This window comes from Chionomys nivalis, chromosome 20 (genome assembly GCF_950005125.1).
Source record: "Chionomys nivalis chromosome 20, mChiNiv1.1, whole genome shotgun sequence".
Taxonomy (NCBI): Eukaryota; Metazoa; Chordata; class Mammalia; order Rodentia; family Cricetidae; genus Chionomys; species Chionomys nivalis.
The window spans coordinates 21529094-21553688 of NC_080105.1; the positions used below are offsets into that span (position 1 = coordinate 21529094).

Here is a 24595-nt window from a genome sequence, read left to right on the forward strand (position 1 = left end):
GGGTAGATGCTAGGGTGGGTAAACCCAAGACCCAGTTTTAGCCAAATAAGTCAGTTCAAATACTCGGGCTTCCTGTCTCGGGTGCAATGGTGGAGTCAGCTCTTCTACATGTATGCCCTCCGGATAGGTTCATCCTCCCCTTTTGGTGAGGAGTGGCGGGGGGCATCTCTCCTGAGTGCAGGGGCCAACTCTCCTGCTGTAGTAGCCAACAAGAGGGAAGACTAGTTTTCCCAGGTCAGTAAAGGAAGGACTTGGCTCAGTATAACCCTTTGATTTCATCTCACATGATTTCTTAGGCCTCTTGAGACGACACTGGCCACAGACACCAACATAGACCCTAGCTGCAGCTAGACCATGGACCCAAACATGGCCCTTGGCAGCAACTTAGGCTCAGAGGACGTCCTGGATATGTGTGGAGGGTTGGCCACTCAGGTGGGAATGGTTCCCTCAGCTCTGTAGTCTCCTGATACTACCAAATGCTTGGCTTCAGGTTGCAACTCCAACCCTGGGCATCTAGGTGACCGTTAGTGGCAATGCAGGACCTGGACCTTGGGTCAGACCCCCAGCAGGATATTGGAGATCATGTTCCTAAGTTACTGCTGGGTCTAGATGTCACCACTGACCCAGCGGCTGCATGGCCCCGAGACACTAACTTGATCTTTGATCTTTGGTGTCTGAGCAGTCTTCAGTAGTACCAGGAGCATGAAACATCAGCACAGACGCAGCCTGCAGTAGAGCCACAAACCCTGACATTACCCTCAACTGCAGCTTGGGCCCAGACTTTGTCATATCACTGAGTAGCAGCCCAGATCACTGAGGTTTTGATGCATTCTGTTCCTCAGACTCCAACCTTGACTCAGGTTGCTGCTTTGACCCCGGGCTTCTTTATGGTGCTAGGTGGTAACTAGAGCCACATATGTCAGTCTGGACCCTGGATGGTACAGGGTCATGTACCCAGCCATGTCCCTCAGCAGCAGCCTGGGCCTGGATGACACCCTAATCTCAGGTGGTAGTGTAGGCAGGTCACCCATATCTGAGGTAAATACTTTCATATTCCAAGAGGGCCTAACCAGGGCAGATACAATGAAATCAAAGCAAAGTCAAAGTTCACCAATAGAAAAGGTTTTGTGCTTAACATCTGGAACCCACCCACTGTAGTAGCCAGCAAGAGGCAAGACTAGTTTTCCCAGGTCAGTAAAGGGGAGGACTTTACTTTACTTTAAGCAGGTTCTGTTCTTAACATCTGGAACCCTCCCAAGCACCAGAGGACTGCTCTGCTCTTGAGAGAACACAGGGATCCACTCCATGACTGCTGCTGTCCTTGGCTGTCATCATTTGGTAGGAGTGTCTCCAAAATCCTGGAGTCCCATGCTGTAAACTGGACTATGCCATCACCAATAGCCTCTCCTGTTCCCTCAAGGGTCTCTGGCTCTGCCACATGATACCACACTTGAACTCCCCTTGACCTCTGCAGTCCTACTACTACTGAGGGGAATCTTCCAGCAAAAGCCTCTTTTCAGGGACTCCAACCCTGCCTCTCAATGCTAAGCCTCAGCTGCTGCACATTACTACTTAATTCCTTCATAGCCAGTATCACTTGTGTGGCTCATACACACTGCCAACTGCTGCATCCAGCATGAGACCCACCGCTGGCTCGCTCTGGGCCACAGATTTTGTGTGCTGACCCTGTGGAAATAGTCTTAGATTTACTGGACTCACTGCTGCGTGTCTCTTCTTAATCACTATGGATCTCTTCTTTTCTTAATTTTCCCTTTCTTTATGAGATTATTCTATAGTTACATCATTCACCTCTTTCTTATCCTCCTTCTAATCCCCCTTCCTCTTTCACAAATTTGTGGCCTTTCCTTTTCATTAATTGCTGTTATACATATATCTTCCTAAATACATGGAAGCAACCTCTTCAATCTGTACGTTGGTTGTGTTTATTTTTCTTAATTGCCATTAATTTCTCTTCTCCAGCTAACCAGCATCAATGGTACCAGTAAATAGACGGTTGCATTTCTGTGGTTCTAGCCTCTTGTTAATCACCTACTGATCAGAACCAAATATTAGTAATTAAAAAAAAAACTATATAAAAGTCCCCAGTATTCTTTGCTTCCCGCAGAGACTTCAGAGTCCAGGACTCCATTATCTGTATTGCTATAAGGATCACCTTCCACGTTCCCACAATAGCTCACTAAGCGCTGAACATTCAATGGCTTTTATGGTCCAGAGTTCCAAAACTACCACATTTCTCCCACAAATATACAATCAGGCCAGTCACAGCAGTACCCTGCAGTCTAGTACCAATTTTTGTCTTAGTTATGTTTCTATTTTTGTGATAAGACTTCATGAGCATGAAGAACTTGGGGAGGAAAGTTTTCAGTTTACATGGTTCTGGCCACGCTTCATTGCTGAGGGAAGTTGCAGTAGGCTCCTGAAGGCAGGAGCTGATGCAGAGGCCCAGGAGGTGTGATGTTTACTGCATTGCTCCTCACGACTTGCTCAGCCAGGTTTTCTTGCAGCACCCAGGGTCACTACACTAGGGATGGTACCACCCACAATGGGCAGAACCTTGCCACATCAATTACTCATTAAAATGTACTATAGACTTGCCTACCAAATATAGTTAAGAGGGCATACATTTAAGACTCCTTCTTCCCAAATGACTCTAGTTTGTGTTAAGTTACCACATATCTAGCCAGCACATTGGCAAACAATCCTTTTCTACATATCTACTTTTACTATAAATTATAATTTCTGTATCAGAGAAACAGTCATCAGATATGAGTTAGCAATGACCTTGTAATGTAGCTTAATTGTAAAAGATCAGTTGCTAAGGTTTTATAGAAAGAAAACAGTTTAAATACCTGTAATCTCTTATTTAGAATTAGTTCCTTTATGTACTATACACATATTTAGTAGAACCCTGTAGTTATATTTATAGGTACAGACAAATCAAAGCATAAGTTTAGAAAAGAACTGAGAGAAAGCCATGCACTGAATTCCTATAATCACAGGACCTATGGAGATAGAGACATGAAGATTAGAATGCCAAAGCCATCTTTGACTACACAGTGTCATTCATGTCAACTTGGGCTACCTGAGACCAGGTATGACGAGTGGAGGGGACAAAGACAGAGACAGACAGATAGACAGACAGACAGAGATATATAAAAGAGACAGAAACAGAGACACGGCAGACAGGGAGACAAAGACAGAAAGAGACAGATTATATTGAACCTGAAAGAAATGAACATTCCTAATTCCCGAAACCTCAGCATTAAAAGCTGGACATCAACATGGGATAAATAATTAAGCCTGGAATTTCAGTACAAAATAAGAGTTATTTATTAATTTGATCATTTCATAATTAAGGACTGCTGCTCCTGAATATAAAATAATTTTAATAATTTAATATGTCCAGGATTAAGATTGAATTCACTGTAGAAGCAGACCTAAGATGAAAATAAATGACTGAAATAGTTTTAGAAGTGTTCTTCTCTATGAAATAATCACAGACACTCTTGGAAAACAGAGGGGAACCATGAAGAGATAAAATCCAGTGTGTTGCCAAGATGCTCTTCGCTGGAGGCAACTGAGGCTCAACCCTGTGGGGGAATCTCTAACAGCTGAGAACGTGCTTTAGAGCTATCCCTTCAAAAGGCTGCTAATTCTCCAACTCTCATTCTTCATTAATTGATTTGTGTTCGAGTGGTTATTCATTCTTCTCAGAATATCTGGCCTCCCCAATGTAGAGATGTTCATGGATGTGTTTGTTTCATCCTTGAGCTTTAGAGTGAGGTGCATGGTTTGTACTGAGAGAGTAAGTGCTAAGGACTTATTTGAGGTGTACTGGCATCACTTAAGATCCTCCAGCAATAGATCTTTGACATTAACTGTCTTTTCCACAGGAACTTGAGTTTGAACTGAAGGTTTCACACATGCTAAACAAGCAGTCTCCTCCTGTCCTACACCCTAGACCCTACAAAACATTTCTCTATCCTAATCTACATGCAAATGCAGAGGGTTGTATGTGACCGATTAAACAGATGCCTTACTAATAGATGAAAGACAGTTGTGTATTATATACAAATGTACGTTGTTTTCAAATTACAGGATATTTTGACACTTTGACTGTTCAAGATGAACTTCCTAACTTTATCCTCAATCATAAAATGCTGATTATGATTGATATGAAAGGTCTCATAACGCCATGGACAGTGCCACCCCTGGGCAGGTGGATGACCAAAGATTGTATAAGGAAGGAAAAGAAGTAAACCATGCAAACCAAGCCAGTAAGAAACTTTTCTCCATGGCCCCCACCTCACTTCCTGCCTCTAGATTCATGGCTTCAGTTCCTCCCTTGGTTACCATGTAGATGAATTATAAAAAGTAAGGCATTGAAGCCCTTTTTTTTTTCCTAAGCTGATTTTCGTCTACGTTTTATTAAAGAAATAGAAAACCAAGATAGAATATTTGAAATTCAAGAGGACATTCCAAATTGCTTTAAGGGCCATCTTGTCGTAGCCTATAGTATGCAGTTAAACATCTACATTATATATCCTATTGCAAATGCTACAGAGTTTCTTATTCTGCATTTCTTATGTTATTGTGAGTGTCCTTAAGTTATTTCATTATATTCATTGTTTTCTGTGCTGAATATTTTTATGTCAACTTGACACAGGCTAAAGTCAAACAAGAGAAGGAATGGTAGATTAAAGACATGCCTCTTTAAAATAGGGCTGTAGGGAAGTCTTGTAAGGCATTTGTTTAAATCATCAGTTGGATGAGGGAGGGCATATTTTATTATATTTGGTGCCATCCCTGGCCTAGTTGTCCTGGCTTCTATAAGACAACAGGCTGAACAGGTAAAGGGAAGCAAGCCTGTAAGTAACACTCCTTCATGGTCTCTGCATCATCTCCTGCCTCCGGGTTGCTGCCCTGCTTGAGTTCCTGTCCCCACTGTTTGTTTATTTTTATTTATAATAAACTGTTATTTGGGAGTTTGAGCGAAATAAAATCTTTCCTCCTCAAGTGTCTTTTGCCATGGTGTTTTAGGTAACCCTAAACTAAGACAGAAATGCTAATGAGAGTGGGACATTGCTACGATAAGCCTGGCTGTGTTATTTTGGGGAGGATTGTGGGAGGAATTCAGAGCTTTAGGCAAGAAAACTATTGAGTGTTCAAAGACTGGCATGCTGTTCTATGTGAACTTGAAGGAGTATTGAGAGAAGTACACATGATAGACGCTTGGTTTGTGCTACCACAGAAGAAGGTTTGAGAGTTGTTTAAAGACTATCAGAGTGGTTGCACATTTGCTATTTTAAATTTTGATTTTGTGGTTCTGGGCAGCTGGGGCTGAAGAACAGCCATAATAAGCAAAATATCAGCACTACTGAAATGAACCCTTTGCTTTACTGAGGCAATTGAAGCTGGATATTTGGCAGTCATTTGGAAGTGATCAGCATCCCTGAGGTGAATCTTCTTAGAAGCGTTTCCTGAGAGTCAACAGGCGAAGTTGTGTGGAGGAGGTGGCCAAGGTGTACCTTCCTCTAGCAGCTGACTTGGTTGTGGTAAGAATCTTGAACTCATGAAAGAATTATGGAGAACAGCTAAGCTTTGGCCCTGTGAGAGGCCACGAGAGGCCATTGGTGAAGGTATAGCCTTAGTAACAGTTGAAGACACAGGATTAAATAGGTAATTCAGAGTATTTGAGGTTTGGCACCATGAAGAGAGCCCAGGAGAGGCTATTGGTGAAAGTGCAGCCTAGTTTCAGCAAGAGACCCCAGCATTTTGGAGATGACAGTGACATGGGATCATCACCAAGAACAGCAGCAATAATGGAGTTGAGCCTGCCTAACCTTGGAAAACAAGCTGGGCTTGCTTCAGATGACAGAGCGTGAGATGGAACCAAGACCCTTGGAGGATCCTAGAAGCACATAAGTGAATCACTGATATTGGAGGTTGAGTTTGGTGTTTCTTTGATCTGATTATGACTGTGCCCTGGTCATTCCTTCTTGAAATAAGAAAGTATTAAATTTACTTTTTATTTACTAGAAACACACATCTAAGAGACTTTTGGTTTTAAAAAGAAACTTTGGTTGTTAAAATTGGCTTTGGGATTTATAAAGAGCCTATATTCTTAAAGTGAATTTGTAAGATTATGGACCTTTTAAGTTTGCAAAATGTTTTATATTGTGATGTTTATAGTAATGTGTGATCTTGTGGATGAACAAGAAAGGAAAGGTTGTGGCTTTACTGTGGTGTGTGTGTGTTAAATTGACAAAGGGCCAATTGTGCTGGGTTGTTTTATATCAACTTGATACAAGTTTATCATCTGAGATAAGGAAACCTCCATTAAGAAAATATCGTCATAAGATATGCCTGTAGGCAAGTCTGTAGGGCATTTTCTTAATTAGTAATTAGTGGTAGAGGCCACCCCACCTCTAAGTGTATGGTGTAAGCCTGGACTAGTGGCCCTAGGCTTTGTAAGAATGTAGGCTAACCTAATCAGAGGGAGAAAACCAGTAAGCAGCATTCCTCCATGGCCTTTGCGTCAGTCATGCTTCTAGGTTCCTAGCCTGCTTGAGTGCTGTCTCTCACTGGTTTTGAAGATGAACAGTTATATGGGAGGGTGAAAGAAATAAACCCTTTCTGCCCAAGTTGTTTTTGGTCATGGTGTTTCACCACAGCAATGGTAACTCTAAACTAAGATTATTTCCAATTTGGATTCTGTCTTACACAGATCCCTCAGTTAAGCACTGAATGAATAAATTGAAAATGCCTTTCACTTTTCATGTGTGATAATAATTTGAGTTTATGCTGATTGAGATTATTGAAAACATTTCTAAGAGAGAAAGTTTGTATTACACTGGGTTAGTCTTTCATAGCTCTATGTCTCACATAGTTTTGTGCTTTTATTGGATTTTGCAATGCTTTTCGCATTCTTTTTAGCATCATGGACCTGCTATTTAGAGAATAATACATGAATATAGTCTTTTCTTAGCTCATAAGCAATTGATATGGACAAAATGTTGTCTTCATGTTTGGAAAATCTTTTATTTTCCTAGATTTATCATTTGCTTTCCTAAAACATGATAGAATGTGCCAGTTCATGGAGTAGAGTCAATTATTTTGAGTACTGATGTATGGATGTGTAGAAGCACAATTATTTCAAACCTTTGGTTTCATTCAGAAGTTATAACTATGATGTGTATGGCGTTATACTGGCTCTACTTACATATTTTTCCATTGTGTACAAAATCATCTGCCTCACTCGGTTCCATTAGATAATGCTGATACATCTATTTTGGCCTTTTAAATTACCCTACAATAAATTTCACATTTTTGAAATATTTCAATTGTTCACAGTTCACTATAATTTGCATGATTTTCCCAACTTTTTTCATTATTTTATAAATCTATTTATGGTAAATATTTTTAACATAATAACCTATATAATTAGCAGTTTATATAAGGATACAAAGTAAAATTATTTCAGATTGTGTTGAAATGAAAACTCTCACCTTGGGATTTCTTTTTAAAGTTTTCCTGAGGAATGTAACACTATCTTTATTTGGTTATTAAATCCACATGGTTTATAAGAAGTAAATGGTCATTTAGAGTTACATCTTCATTTAAGGCATGGGGTTTCTTCTCCCGTCATGTCATAAATGCCATCAACCTAACGAAATATATCACAGTCAAAGTTAAATAATTCAACAGCATTATTAAGAAGTTAATTTGCAAAACTATTCATGAATCACATTTAAACCTTAATTATGCTTTCAATGGGAATTATTTGAAATAGTTGTGATTTATACTTATTTTTATTAAATAAAAATATGGTGGCATGTGGTAATGGATCAATGGGTAAAATCCTTACTATACACATGCACAGAATTGAGTTCAGATCCTCACTATCCACACACATATTTGATCACAGTAGTACCTTCCAGTAACCTTAGTTCTGAAATCATGGAGAAAGGTGCATCAGGGATTTACTGGCCAGCCACTCTAGCTTGGAATGGGATATATTCCAGATTCAGTAAGAGACCCTTTCTCAAAAAAAAAAAAAAAAAAAAAAAAAAAAAAAAAAAAAAAAAAGATAAAGTGGAAACAAAGACAAGCACATCCACATACATACATGCACACAGATGTATACCACACACATGCACGTGCATGAGTCACATGTGCACACCCATGTACACATACGACATACAAGCCTTATTAAGAGCACAATATCTCAACATCTTGAAATATTTGAGCCACCCAGATATGAAATATCTTTTAAAGTACGCGAGAAGGAGCAAATAAAGATTCAGGAATGAAGAGAATATCTGCTATAATTCACAATCCCTGGTTGATAATTACTAGACAAACCCATGACTTTATCACTGTCTATAAAATACTGAATAGACTGCAGCGTGAGATCTGTGCTAACAGTGTTACATTGGACATCTTTTTCTTCCCCTATTTCCCCCAGCTGTAAGCACAAGATGTACCTTGAAAGGCTGCCAAACACCAGCATCATTATCCCATTTCACAACGAAGGTTGGACCTCTCTCCTGCGGACCATACACAGTATAATTAACCGAACCCCGGAGAGTCTGATAGAGGAAATCATTCTAGTCGACGACTTCAGTGATAGAGGTAAGCTGCATTGGTAACATGTTATCTGAGACTCTAATCGCATATAATCACGAAAAGAGGGAGATGGTTTCTTTTTCATCCCATCTGAAAGCATATCATGAGGTTTTCCCTATGTTGTGATTGAAGAAAAAGGTTGGACAATTGCAAAAGGAACATAATGAGTAGCTACTAGCATTGGAGATGTCATTGGTAATAAATATGCTTTGCATTCTATTGAAAATCAGGCAGTACGGGAAATTGCCTCAAGCCCACTTTCAGGCATGATAAACCTGCAAACTATATTGTTGCAGGAACATGTCAATAGAGTTATTCATGTAAGTTTCCAAAGTGTGTTTCTATTTCTGAATAGTATTGTGCCTTGCTGTTTACTAGCTTGATACATTTTTCAAGGCATGCTTGTGTGATTTTACAAACATTACAAGTTACAAGGGACAAGAATATATACTTTTGCTCATGGTTTCAGTTTTTTATCATATCTAAGTATCACAGAAACAATTTGCTGTAGCAGCATAAAAGAAAACTAGACACAATATTAATGATTACCTTTAAAGTAAAACCAGTTTGACTCATAAGGCAGGGATTAAAATTATAAAATCTAGTTGAGAGTGGGAATTCTTAAATTACATTTGGTTGAAATGAGGAATTAATAATATAGTGATAGGAGAGCCCATCACAGTGTGCATAAGTAGATGATGAAGAGGTTTGAAGATATTCACATATTTGTGTGTGTGCATTTCTATAATAAAGTGTACTGCTTACGGTGCTTTAATTAACATGGCATCTGCAAGAATGAGTGGCAATAGATTATTTGTGTCAATATTATTATTTCATCACAGAAGCAAACCCGTCTTGAAATCATAAGGCTGAAGTGTTTTCTGGAAATTAGATCTGCAACAAAGCATCATGCTTTTCATGGCATGGACAAGTTATATAGAAGGATACGTAGGCTGCTATATTGAGGAAGATTGACTTGAAATACTCATGGGAGGGTTGCCAAAGTTCAGTAGGTTGTGGATTTTATATGTCAAATTGAATAAAATCAATATTCTTTTCTGGTGTAAGTGGCCACCTTGGTTATTTCTCTTTGATTACAGAGATTTCTCCATTCTGTTGCTTAGGATCAGTATATATTTAATACTATCTCAAAATAAAATCCTAAGTATAAAACTGTAGTAATCACATATCTCTAAAATTAAATAACACACTATTTTAGTTCTATTATCATTAATGTTAAAAATTTCAAAGTATCCACATTTATCTCATACAAACATAAGCATTGAAATAAATTTAAAACCATATTTATAAAACAAAAAAAATACAATAAAATCCAAGGCTGAAAATCGTCAAGTGAATGGTCTTTAGGGTTGACTGGTGGCAGAGGACATTAGGCGGTATATGTGTGGGTAATTTTCTGCATAATTAATTTTATTCTAGGAAACTGTTTATTATAACAGAATTTTTGCCCTGTGGTACTACAGTAGGAAATGCATGACAGTAAAATAATGTCTTTCGAGCATAGTTTGCAGAGTATATTCAGACAAATTTCAACTGAAATTCTGTAGATGACAAGAATCAATGGTGCTTAAGTTTCTTAACTCTAAATTACTCTTGTTTTTGGTGCAGTAGCTACTTTGTGTTTAGTGATACAGATACCACATAACAGAAGCAGGGCCAGTTAGGACAGTAATGGTGATCTTTCTCTTTATTATTGGACATTTTAAAAGGAAAATAACCAAATGCTTATGGAAAACTTTGAGGTAAATATTCTATTAATTTTATTATTTAATTTTTTAGACTATTTTTTTTAGTCGCAGTCCTTCCCATTCCCTCAACTTTACCCAAATCTGCTTCACTTCTACTCACCCAATTTTATGTTCTCTTTCCTGTCTCTCTTTTCATCTCTCAAAAACAACAACTGCAGCAATAAAAACAAAATGTAAAAATGCAGAACAAACAAGCAAACCTAATCAGACAAAACAAAGACCAAAACAAAAAACACACATAAAAAACTAAGAGTCTATTTTGTTCTTGCCAACTACTTCTGGGCATGGGGCCTGCCCTGGGCTCTGGTTGATATACCCAGTAGCTCTTCATTGGAAAAAAATCCAGCTGTAAGCCACATTTTGTAATGAAATGTACAACTAAATGTTTGCAAGAAATAAGTGATAAGAATGCCTCTATAATCTTCGGTTATACTTATGGAATTATATGAAACAGGAAAACAACTTTCTTCCATGTTTTTGCTTGGTATTATGAAAATTTTTTGATAAATTTATTTGGCTTATATCTTATAATCCTATATTATATCTTATAATTCTACCAACTACTTCTAACTATGCACACTGAGTATATTAGTTAATTTTTCGGAGTCACACCTGTTTATTAAAGGGAGAAGACAGTATGTCTCCTCATGTACATTATGATGACTATGTGTCTTGGATGGACAAATGTTCAGGTGAAAGCACAAAATAAACACCTTCACCTTCATCTTTGCCTGTACCATATACTCCCCTATAGCTCTCAAATGATCTCCATTCTTTTTTGAGGATATATTTGTAATTGCACTCAATATACTCCGCAAAGTTCATATTTATGCATCGATCTCTCTATTCATCTGTCATCTAGCTATTCCCGGAAACGAATTGTCTAGAAACATGTGATGACTAATTATGGTAATTCATAAGTTTTGGAAACTTTTGAGTACTTAAACAGAAGGAATAGTCCATATGAGATTACTAACTCATTACAGAAATGTTAAATAAATAAGCCTCCAAGAATTTATTAAAAGTGGAGACCATGCTATCTGCCAATGTTATGCAAATGGAATTAAGGCACATTTAGCAGAATGTTTTCCAAAGATGATTTTTACTATGATAAGGTAAGGAAGATATCCTAAGGCTGGTCTTACTTTCAGAAGCTTCAAGACAGGAGATACTTCTTTGAACTTGACATATCTATACATAGATATGTCGTGATTAATAGTATACTGATAAGGATCTATAAGCATGTATTAGTTTTTTTAAAATTTCGTAAATTACAACCTTACATTGCTTACATATTTTATGAGCTCTTTAAACTCAGAACAGGTAAGCTAGACAAGTTTTAAGTCTGTAAAGACATAGAGAAACTGTTGGGTTCCCTTGAGGAAATTATTTCTGATTTTTTATGCTTTATTTTCAGCAATATATTCCAGTCCTAATTCCTTTCCGTATGCAACCTCATTCCTTACCAGAGTATGTCTTCTGGATGGCCTGCAATGTCCTTAAGCCAAAGGCAATAAAAGTTTGACGAGACTTAATCAAAATTCCCTGCCCTATATTTTAGGTGCTGACTATCAATTGAACAGTAATATATGACAAAAAATGAGGATGGCAATATTTTAGCTATGTTAGTAGCACATGTAAAATATCACTTAGATATACTTATTTCTGATACATGTATGTAGTATAGTAATTATAACATTCTGCTATAAAGAAAACACTAAAATACCATGTAGTTATGAATAATTCTGTTTTATTACTGTGTGGTTTTCTCAAACATCTGCCTAAGTAGGATTGACCTAGTTTTCAAGTTATTTTTTTCAAGTCAGTATCTCACCAGGAGTTCTTAGCTGAGCTGCTTTCCACAAGGCTAGTTTGAAATAAAAAAAAAAAAAAGAAAAAAAAAACATTATTTTAGTCTCAGAACATAAGCATACCATCTCCTAAACGTTAAGTTTGAGGCCCGCTGATAAATTTTTGAACAACCCTGCCTTGTTTTTGCTCTTTAAAGCTCACTTTTCTGGAGTGAGTATGTAGCTTTGCCCCACCGAAGCTTATAGAGATACCTTGTACAACTTAAGTTGAGTTCTATAACAAGGTTTCACGATGACTTTAAAGCAGAAGTAATCCTAGGCTTATCTCCAAATTCCAGGCATCCTTCCCAGCATCCCCATGGAAACTGCTAAAATGTGGGAAATAAGCTGGGGCTTATCCTCAGAGAATAGGTGTGTTTGAACCTGACAATTTTGAAGACTTTGTATGCTTAGACAAGCACAAGTCCAAGTTAGGGGTAGGAATGGTGGGGGTGCTACAGACACGTTTCTGTCAGCATAACATCACACGCTGGTTTCACTGTGCATCTAGGAATGCACACAAAATCCCAGCTATACATATGCACATCTCATTAAATCATTTTTAAGTTAATTTAAGCTCAGTAATGATCCCTTCTCATTGTCAAATTTCTTCTTTTGTTTTATAAATAATATCTTCAAAACATTCGAAGTCTGTGCTATGGAATTAGTCAATAATTCTATATGTTGAACTCCAAAATACAGTTCTCTATGGATGGATTAGATTGATAGAGAGAGAGAGAGAGATGGATTATAGTTTAAACACATTATATATGCACACAATATATGTATATATATAAAATGTATTATATATGAGTATATATATATATATATATGTAAAGCTTGTGTGAAGATCCTCACTATCATAAAATCCCAGACCTCACTTCATTGTTTATAAAGCTCTCAAATATCAGTAATATATTTAATGACTTCATGAATAATGATGATGTGTCCTGGATTTTAACATCCATTTTATAGCATTACTTCCAAGTATGTATTAGATTACATTTCCATAGGTAGGCAAATCAGCTGGCACAAGCTTTACAACCACTCAGAATGGAACCATATAACCAACATGAGAAGGTTGTTAAATGAGTGCAGAATATCAATGTGTTTCTGTTTTATATCATGAAATACTATATATATAATAATATAAAATAATATAAAACTTCTGAGATGGCAGTCAACAAAAATATAGTCCTGGCATTCCATCAGCAACCCCACTAGACCATGAGACAATCACTTTCTATGCAAAAATTACTCTAACTTGGAATTATGCTGATTTAATATTTATATTTAAAATTGTTAGAAAAATTTATTATACATCAAACTATGGTATCAAAACTCAATTCTTATAAGTAGTAAGAACTAAACAAATCTTATAAAATACAGCTTTTAGATATTCAAATTTTTTCACTGAGAAACTGAAAGAAAAATGTTTCCAAAGAATGGAAGTGTATAGGCAATTTTAGTAAAGTGATTTAAAAAAAAAAAACAAAAAAACAATCGGTTCACTCTTCTCATCATAAGTTATCCTGAATGTTCAGTGGCATTGCTTTCTGTCACCATAAATACAACTGTAAAATAGTAACATGCTCTCACGTTCAAACGATAATTAGCCTACAATACAAAGGAAGGAAACAGGAAAAATTACAAAAATACACAACTCCTAAGTGGTATTATTTTGCATTCATAAAACATGATAGAATTTGAATCAGAGGACCAGCAGGATTTTGTTTGTGTAGGGGGAAGAGGTCAAGGGTAAAATTCTCTCCTACTTTCGGGCTAATCACCTGATCTCATACAATGGCTGTGTGTACAAAAGTAACAAAAATAATGAAATACACGTTAGTTGAACCTTCTCATTTCCTTCAACTTAGAGTAGCTTGTTGTTTCCACCCTTTTTCTAAACTGTAAACGTGATAACTCCATATTCTGAGGAATACTCCGAGAATTTCAGCTGTCCAATCATCATGATATGACTGCAATGCTTTCTTTGTAAGAGATGGAAATTACTTACAGGTAGTTGCTCACTTTATAGACTAGGATAAATGTTTTTCAGATATTAGTATGGTGTATATTTATTATAAAATACTTCATGGACGTGCCTTTATAGACAGTCATTGAAAATAATTATATGGAGATAATATTTATTCTTAATGAAAAGAATATTTCTCACTTAACAGAAGCTATTTTAAATGTTTTGTTACTTTAGTATTTATGTGAAAACCTTTAATGTAGATTGTCAGAGAGTTTTCTTCACAATGGGCTACATCTAATCTATTTTTGCCACAAATATAATTATTGTGGAAAATATGGGTCTGAATGAAGTAATAAGGCACAATGTAAGTTCTATTACAACACATATTTTTGAAAATTAATTATTTAACAGAATTAAAGCAAATCCATAATTAGAATTTATCCCAATTTCTCTTGTCTTTTAAAAAAGTCAAAGAACATAAATACATTATTATCTATTATGAATGTACCATCATTAACATTTTGTTTTTATGGTAGTATTATGTTCTTATATATTAGTTTGGAGTATATTAAATTCTTCACTTTTGAAGGACAATGAGGCCCGATGCTTCTTTCTCAACCTCAAAGGCCACATATCTGAAAAAAAAAGTCTCAGACCTTAGTCTACTCAGGGCTCATGTTTTAAACCAGCATATGTAAAGGCAGAGAAAGAGATTAGATTGATGATGAATAGGATAGTATGGCTTTCCAGTTGTTTTTCTAGAGGGAAACTCCACATGGTTGAATTAGTATGGATTTGGCATAGGAAGAAATGTGAGGCTTTTTTTTTTAAAGCAAAACTGTTTCAGCCCACCAGCGTTACAAAGGCATGATTTCCTCGAGAAAATAAATCTTGCAATTCATTTTATGGCAGATTAAATCCCATTTATTTTCCCTGCAGACAGCTGTTTTGAATAGAATGTCACTTGTGTGAAACCATTTTGTGGATATTCAGCTTCAGATCTTGGGCAGGCATAACTTCCTCTGATGAAACAAAAGGTTATGTTTTATGATGGTTTCTCCTGTCAGCACACCCTGGTTTGGGAGCTTTGATAATATAGTATCCAATATTTCAAGGTGCTCTTCTGATGGCTAAATATCCATCTGCTCTTAATTTTCAAAAATGTATGAACAAAATACAAAATAAAGCCCACAAAATACAAATATTTCCTCCTCCATTCTGAAGTATAACACTCACTTGGGTAATTATTCTCTTAGCATTTAAAATTTGTTGATTAAATGATACAGCTTGAGCATTTAATTAAACTGTGTTTATGAGCTATGCAATTAACAAATATCTTCTGATAGGAAGGAGATGCTTTATGTCAACTGAGTAAAGGGACTGTAGGGAAAGGTATAATCATTGTGATGAAGAATTTTCCACTGATATGGTGCATTTGTATCATTTTCAATAGATGTTAAACAGACTCAGAAAGTCAAAGATCCACTTTTTTACATACTGTGGTAGTTTTCTATGCTGAGATCAATGGTAGTCTAAATGAAGCTGGATAGAATTTATGCTTCAATTTTTAAGTCTTCCTTACTCTGTAGTTTGTTTCCAGGCATCTAAGTCTCAGAGACTGAAACATTTATGATGGCTGTCTTTAACTTGATAAAATAATATTGCAAACATATAGATCCTCTAGATAATTGAATCTAATTTATTTTTGCCTGATAATAGAAACTCTAATTTTGCTATGTGTATACACAAGTGTGAAGATGGAGGACGCATGAGAATAATCCTGAATTGCACATCAAATTTCTAGTATCAACAATGGCCTTTCATGCCTGCAGGGGGGCAATCATTCTGATTCTCTTAGAGAAATCAGTGTTTCTAGCAGTCTAAACAGCTCTCAGAGAAATGAAGTGGCTCATAAAACAGAGCTAAAGATGTTCCCTTAACTTCACAATATGTTATATAATGTAATTGATGTGGCACAGGTTTTGGGCTGGGTCATTGTAGGTCACTGGATTCTGTCTTTACTGTGGATAGATTAAGGCACCTTACCAAGACTTCTTCACTTCTATGCACACACATACACACACACACACACACACACCTACTAAAAATAAAAATCCTATGATCTTTCTCTCTCTCTCTTTGTGTGTGTGTGTGTGTATCTCCACAAATATACATGTAAACTTGGAGGCCAGGAATTAATATTTGGCATTTCTTTTGATTAGGTTTCACTTTACTTTTCAAGACCAGGTCTTTAGCTAAATCTGGAACTTGTGTATTAGGCTAAACTGTCTAGCCATTGACCTCCAGGGATGCCACAATCTCTGCATTCTCAGAGCCTGGATTGTAGAGTCTCCTGTGCACAGATTTTACAAAAGCATTTGGGATGAAGATTCAGCTCCTCTGCTTGTGTGGCAGGCACTCCACCGCAAAAGTTAATCACCCCCATTCCAGTTTTGACATTTAAAAAAATATATTTCCATGTCCAACTTCATACATTCATTTTGTATTGACTTAAAATTTTTTTTGGCATTGATTATAAGGTAGATTTTTTTTTTTATTGAAAAAAAAAAATTTCCGCCTCCTCCCTGCCTCCCATTTCCCTCCCCCTCCTCCCGCCCCTCTCCCCCTCCCCCCACTCCTCTTCTCCTCCCTCTCCAGTCCCAGGAGCAGTCAGAGTTCCCTGCCCTGTGGAAAGTCCAAGGTCCTCCCCCCTCCATCCAGATCTAGGAAGGTGAACATCCAAACTGTCTAGGCTCCCACAAAGCCAGAACCTGAAGTAGGATCAAAACCCCGTGCCATTGTCCTTGGCCTCTCGTCAGCTCCCATTGTCCGCCGTGTTCAGAGAGTCCGGTTTTATCCCATGCTTTTTCAGTCACAGTCCAACTGGCCTTGGTGAGCTCCCAACAGATCGGCCCCACTGTCTCAGTGGGTGGGCGCACCCCTCGTGGTCCTGACTTCGTTGTTCATGTTCTCCCTCCTTCTGCTCCTCATTAGGACCTTGGGAGCTCAGTCCGGTGCTCCAGTGTGGTTCTCTGTCTCTATCTCCATCCATCGCTCGTTGAAGGTTCTATAGTGATATGTAAGATATTCATCAGAATGGCTATAGGATAGGTTCATTTTAGGTTCCCTATCGTCAGGTGCCCAAGGAACTAACTGGGGACATTGCCCTGGGCATCTGGTAGCCACTCCAAGTTCAAGTCTCTTGCCAACCCTTAAGTGGCTCCCTTAACTAAGATATGACTTAAAATTTTTTTTTTTTTTTTTTTTTTTTTTGGTTTTTCGAGACAGGGTTTCTCTGTGGTTTTGGAGCCTTTCCTGGCACTAGCTCTTGTAGACCAGGCTGGTCTCGAACTCACAAAGATCCGCCTGCCTCTGCCTCCCAAGTGCTGGGATTAAAGGTGTGCGCCACCACCGCCCGGCTTGACTTAAAATTTTTAAACAATTAGTTTTTTGAAGGTTTGCATGTTTCTCCCTCTGCTTTTACAAAGTTGAAACACTGATTCATAGAAAATTGACAAAAGTCTCCGTGTACAAAACACTTGTATTTTATTTCAATATTTATCTTTGTATACTCTGTATTACTGAGTGTTATACATTTGTAGAGTCTTGGTATATAAAGCATTAAAGTAGGCTGAAGCTTTTGTGCTGGAGAGAGTCTTCAATTTAAGATTTGCTCTGTTATTCACAAGCCCTGAAACCTTGGAAAAAACGTAGATGGAAGTAGATTATAGAAACAATAGGATAGTGGTTCCTTTTTAAAAAAATGTTTTCAAGAATAGCTATATCCAGTAAATGCCAGGTAAAATAAATATCTCAATATAAAAACAAAGAAGAAAAGTAGTCCATGAGTGCCCCCAAATAATTTCATAATCAAGGGTATAAACCATTAAACATGCTCACAGGGAATGCAGATTTTATCCTTTTTGCCATGAATAATTTTCATGAAGTGATGATTAAGGGAGTAGTTGCCTAAGACTTGAGTCATAAAAGCTAGGTCCTTGTACATACAAAGCAATTTTTATACTCTAACATTAACATACTTTTTTAAAACTGTGAGAAAATTCTGAAATAATACAAGTTCTTGTTTTTAATAATCAGAGAAATAAGCAATGTGAGTTAGCATGGATTTGTTAAATTGTAATCAAATATTGTCCCAGATAGAGTTATGGCTTCAAAGCTTGGCTTTCCTCAGAGACAGGACTTTCTTCCTAGTAAAATGGTCTGAATATAGCATTTCTTCAAAATGACCTAGCAGACCTTGCTACATGGGTCTTTCCAAGGCTGTTTGCATGCATTCCCACTAAACATTCCACCGAACTTCATTGAGACATGTATAGGCAATGAATTTCCCTTACCGCAGCCTGCAAACTGAGTCCAAATGATTCCACTGCAAGATGGTTCTCAGTGCAACTCTAAGACACTGGAAGTTTCTGAATGTTTGTTTTTGCTTACCATGATTCAGTTCCAATTTCTTATTACAACAGAATCAAGCAGATACTAGACCTGATGGCAATGGAAGTCCTGCTGATTTCCATAACCATCGCTGATGTGGTTATCTTATAAAACTCTGTGGGACCCTCACTGCAAAGGGATTTACGAATCAAAAGAAACTGCAAGGAGCAGGGATAAGTAACTACATTTAAATATATACAGTTTCTGTGTAAAAAAAAAAATATGCCCTCAGAGAGATACTGAAGCTAGGAAATGAAAACACTGTAAAATTTTTATATTCACTACCTTCTACCTGTGGGTATGGTTTGTAGAGCTGGCCCTTAATATCAATAAACACAGCCGGGCGGTGGTGGCACACGCCTTTAATCCCAGCACTCGGGAGGCAGAGGCTGGTGGATCTCTGTGAGTTCGAGACCAGCCTGGTCTACAAGAGTTAGTTCCAGGACAGGCTCCAAAAACCACAGAGAAACCCTGTCTCGAAAAACCAAAAAAAAAAAAAAAAAATATATATATATATATATATATATATCAATAAACAATTAATAATTTCTGCCTTGATTTCTTTGACAAGCAGTACCAAGAAAAGTATTTTTTTCTGTACTTATTACATTACATATTTTGAAATCACTGCACAATCATATATTTAATTCAAAATATTAAAGGAGTCTCTGCTAATTTCTAGAAATTTCAAAAACATAGGTACCACCAGCTCCAAAATGCACCCAGAACCATCACTCAATTTCATTAAGTCCACACTCACTAGTAAGCAAGGTATTGGTTATCGATCCTAAAACTGAATCACAAAGTACAATTGATTCATGTAGTGGGCTCCAAAGAGGACGTAAAAAAGAGGGCATTAAAAATAAGAGAAAGCTATTGTAGCTGACTGATTGTTTGGTCCCTTAGTGGCCTGTGATTATGTTGGATTTGGTGGACATTTTGAGATACTGTTAGAAGTTAAAATTTGATAGAGAATAGCAATGGATAATTTCAGTTTAGGTGTGACTCTGTTGTATCAGACAGCAACCTTTCTTCCAGAATAAGGCATGTCTCCAGCGTTAAATACACATCTTGAGTCCAAAGTCAAAAGCTGACCCTGCTTGTAGGCAATCTTGTTCAGTTCCTACACAAAAGCTTATAGTTTCTTCAGCTTGTTCCCTAATTTGCTTTCTCCATCTCTCCTTATGGCTTAAAACCACAACAACAAAAGAAGACACACTTAATCTGATAACAAATGATGATTAAGAACTTTGTAGAAAACAGAGAAAACAAAATAAAAAATTACATGCTTCAAATTTTTAAAAGATCGGTCACGAGGGCTAGGGAGATGGTTCAATTGGTTAAGGGTTTATCATCTATGAAGACCTGAGGTTTAGTGCCATTGTCCATATGTAAAGTCGAAGAACTGTAGTAGGTGCTTGCAATCGAAGATCTCTGCTGTGTACAGGTGTGTGTCTGTGTGTGTGGTACACGGATGTGTGTGTATGTGCATGTGCATTTGCATGAAAAATGGTGTAGCTTTATCTTTCAATGTAAAAACTGAAAAGAATTTCTAACAAATCCAAAGTTAGTACTTTTATGACTGACTGTATAACATTTTTAGCATATTTTTTCTAAAGCCATTTTTGTCAGGTTATGCCCACCTCTTGATAGGTTTTGAACATCTCACTTCAAAAACTGACTGCATTTTCAGTCTCCCCAAGTATAATGAGAATATTTTAACTGTGTCACTTTATTTTCCCCCAAAACAGAAGAATTGCAAAAAAAAAAAAAAAAAAAAAAACAGTACCTTTAATTTTAATTAAAGTAGTTTCATTATTAGACTTAAATGAGTCTTCACAGCCTTGGGTTAAACATAATAAATATACTATTATTTTGCCTAAAAATTTTTTGTCCTCTGGGATGTTTTAATTCTAAGAGTATGAATTTATTACTGTTAGAAAAAATAAAATGCTTTGTTCTTTAAAACTAATTGTAGTGTCAGGATGACAAAATAAGAGAAAAAATAGTATATAAATAGTATGTAAAAATATCTTTTGTAACATAAAGAGGTTCATACCTATGCATAGTGTATGGAGGACTTACTTTATACATAATTAGGTATAATTGAAGTGAACTTTTAAGTTATACAGGAAAAATATTCAGTTAATGCATAGAATAGGATAAAGTTAGAGCTATGAAAGACAGAGAAAAGATGGAAGAGAAATAGGTAGGAGAAGGGATAAAGAAAGAAAGGGACATAATAGGTAGCAGATAAATAGATACCATTGGTAAATAGGCCATAGTTATATAGTTGATAGCTGATAAATGATAGATAGTAGATAATTAATAGATTGTTTAGATAGATGATAGATAGATAGATAGATAGATAGATAGACAGACAGACAGACAGACAGACAGACAGACAGACAGACAGATAATAGATAGTGCTGTAGGAAGACTTGCAGCTTGTGGTTACCCACCTACTGGGGAGTGGCCTCTTATACTATATAGACGGATTCAGAGCCTATATCTGGCCCTTTTTCCCTCCTTTTGGCCAGCTGCTCATTTGGATTGTTGGATTGCTGGATTCTATCTATGTCCACCATTCAAGCAGAGAATTCTGATTTGTGAGTTTACCCCTAAATAAATAACTATCTATTTCTCATCTTTGAGCTAGTGTGGGATTTCTTTTAAGTGTCCGTTCATCACTTGGTCCAGATAGATATATAGGTAGATAGATAGACAGACAGACAGACAGACAGACAGATAGATGAATGGATAAATAGATGATAGATAGATAGATAGATAGATAGATAGATAGATAGATAGATAGAAGATAGATAGATAGATAGATAGATAGATAGATAGATAGATGTAGATAGATGATAGATAGATAGATAGATAGATAGATAGATAGATAGATAGATAGATAGATGATAGATGAATGGATAGATAGATAGATAGATAGATAGATAGATAGATAGATAGATGAATGGATAGATAGATAGATAGATAGATAGATAGATAGATAGATTATTTAGATATGTATATATGAAGATGATAGATATACAGATAGATAATATAGATAGACAAAATCAGCTATACAAATGGATGGTAGATGGCGAGGTAGGTGACACTAGAAATACTTATAATTATTCATGTAATATCTTTATCTAATTAAAGTAGGAAATACAGGTCTATCCCCTTAATGAAACTCTGTAAGGGCAGTAATCATAGCTTCTTGTTTGTGTTGCTATTATGTCCTCAATGGCTAAAATATAAAATAATGCGTACCAAATCCATCTTCCCTGATTACATTAAGATATCATAAAGGAAATGTAGTATCTCTCCATCTTTGGAACTAGAAACAAAACTTGCCTCTCACAGCTTTTATGACTCTGTCTCTTGTCCTTCTTTACTCCTTTGGCAGCCCTATGCATAAACTCGTGAGTTCGTTGTCTAATAGGGAGATCTTTTCTTAAAAACACATTAATGTGAGTAGTGAGCACCTTCAAGTTTTAACTTTTAAAGAAGGACAAAAGTTCACAGAGTCCTATTAATTTGGTAACCTTGACAAAAATCAGAGACATTTTAAGAGCTTAAAAAGCCAGGCTGACCCACCTTTAGACACTGGGTATAATTGAAGACAATTTCCGCTTCCATTAAGAGCTTTGTTATGTACTGGCTCTGTCAAAAAGGAGGAAAAATGAGCTAAGCCTCATAACACTGTGTAAGAGCAGCGATTCATCTGCATTCATTTCAGCTGGAAACCTGTGCTCGAGGATGTGAAATAGATCATTTGACAGCTCGTGTGCTTGGGATTGTTTTGCCTTCTGGAGACTTTCTAATCTTCTTTGTCCCCACACTTATTTCTGAAGGTCATATTCCCACATCACATAGTCATAATACTAAGGCTCGTATAGAAAATGGCATCTATATTTCCCTCAAAGTTTCTTTATATAATCTAATTAACAGAGTTAAAATATGTTAGTTAAATTTAAACTTCGGAGGAATATGTTTTTATTTTGTTTTGCTTTCCGGAGACGGGGTTTCTCCGAATCTTTAGAGCCTGTCCTTGAACTCACTCTACATACTAGGCTGGCCTCAAACTCACAGAGATCTGTCCGCTTTTGTCCGTAGTGCTGGGATTAAAGGTGTGTGCCACCACCACCCAGCCAGATGAATATGTTTAACCTAAGTTATTTCTTAGGATTTTTACATAGATAGATAGATAGATAGATAGATAGATAGATAGATAGATAGATAGATAGATGATAGATAGATGATAGATAGATAGATGATAGATAGATAGATGATAGATAAAATTGTCTTTATAAATACAATATAAGTTACTATATATGGAGTTTTTCTTTTACTGAAGGTTCACACTAGTGCTATCTAATAGAACACTAATAATATCAAATATTAATACATTGAACACTCTCATGACACTGTTAAAGACTACTCCTCTTCTACACTGCTGGTCTGTAAGTGGTTTTAAGATCCAAATTATGAAGCACAGAAAGGAAAGGATGTAGTCCAGTGTTTCATGCCTAGAATACTGTTTTCAGCTAAAGGGCCACCTGGGACATGTGCTGTAGGTTATGAAATATAGTTCCAAATCGAGTACTCTTGTGCTAGTCTTAGGAATAAAGATTGATACTGGAACATTGTTTGGTTGAGGAAGAAAAGAGTGTCTTGACGGCCCATCATCTCTCACCTGCACAATGAATTGCATAGGCCTCCAGGCAAGCAGAGCTTACTAAACCTGCTTGGTTTGGAAATAGTAAAGCACAAAATGAATGTTAATTAATTTAATGACTCCAACTTGTGTGTTCATCTTGAAAATATAGGAAAGCCATCAGGAAAGTGAAATACTATAGGCTTGATGGAATTCACATAAAACATTCATTAATATAAATTATAAAGGATTTTGTTTCATTTTCTTGTATGATATTGCCTCTGTTCAAATGAATAAATGTGATCGTAATTTGTAGCTACTACTCTGAAGTTTTTGCCTTGATCCTAGGGTCTTAACATTTGGTAGTTACATAAATTATACATTGGTCCCATAATGTGGGGAAATTATACTACTTCATGCTGATTTATAAAATATGCACATTATCAGCCAAATATTTTAAAGGTGTGTCCCTGAAACAATGCATTATGAATTTGATGATGTTCTTCTTATCTTTTATTTACATGAATATGATGATATGAATTCACTTTATTGAATACTTCGTATATTTTTTCTTGATGCTTTTGTATAAAATCTTTTAATATTCAACACTAGAATGGGTCAATTTATGATGGATGTTATTTTGATGTTATTTAACTTTTGATTCCTATATTCTGCTTTTCAACGTGAGAAGAAATACTCTGAACTTTAGGAGAACTAGACATTTTCCTGAGATTCACACCAATTAACACAGGTCACCAATTTTAATGATATTTCAAACTCAAGAAAGCTCTTCCCTGTGGGAGCCCACAAGGACTCAATTTCTAACAGTTAAGTTGAATGGACCCAGGATTTCTAAATACAAGAATGCAAGTGTCAAGTAAACTGTAGGATTTGCAAGTATTCTCACACTGTGTGCCTTGCTTTTATGCTCCATGTATGTCCTTGAAATACAAAGCTTTCTAATATTTTCTCAGACTCCTCTCTCTTTCCCTCCCTCCTCCCCCGCTCTGTGTGTATGTCCATGTGTATCTGTGTGTTTCTGTGTATGCATGTGTGCACACATATGTATACCTTATGTTTTTCTGCTCTGTATCTATCACAGTCTAATGAAAGTTTATGAAAAGCTACTCTGTGTTTTCTCTTTTGACTTCATGCAATTTTAGAATTTACTTAGAGGTTTTGATGAGTTTGTTTTCATTTTTGCCTGTTGTTTGAAGGGTCCAAAATCTCCCTT

General features: G+C 36.5%; 1 protein-coding gene across 3 annotated transcripts in view; it reads left to right on the forward strand.

Moving 5' to 3' along the window:
* Positions 1–24595, forward strand: part of Galntl6 (polypeptide N-acetylgalactosaminyltransferase like 6) — a 1046769-nt gene that overhangs the window by 473469 nt on the left and 548705 nt on the right. For all 3 annotated transcript variants that reach the window (XM_057752992.1, XM_057752993.1, XM_057752994.1), the window contains one exon: positions 8489–8655. In XM_057752992.1, coding sequence (XP_057608975.1) covers positions 8489–8655 — 167 coding nt within the window. The remainder of the gene's footprint in view (positions 1–8488; positions 8656–24595) is intronic.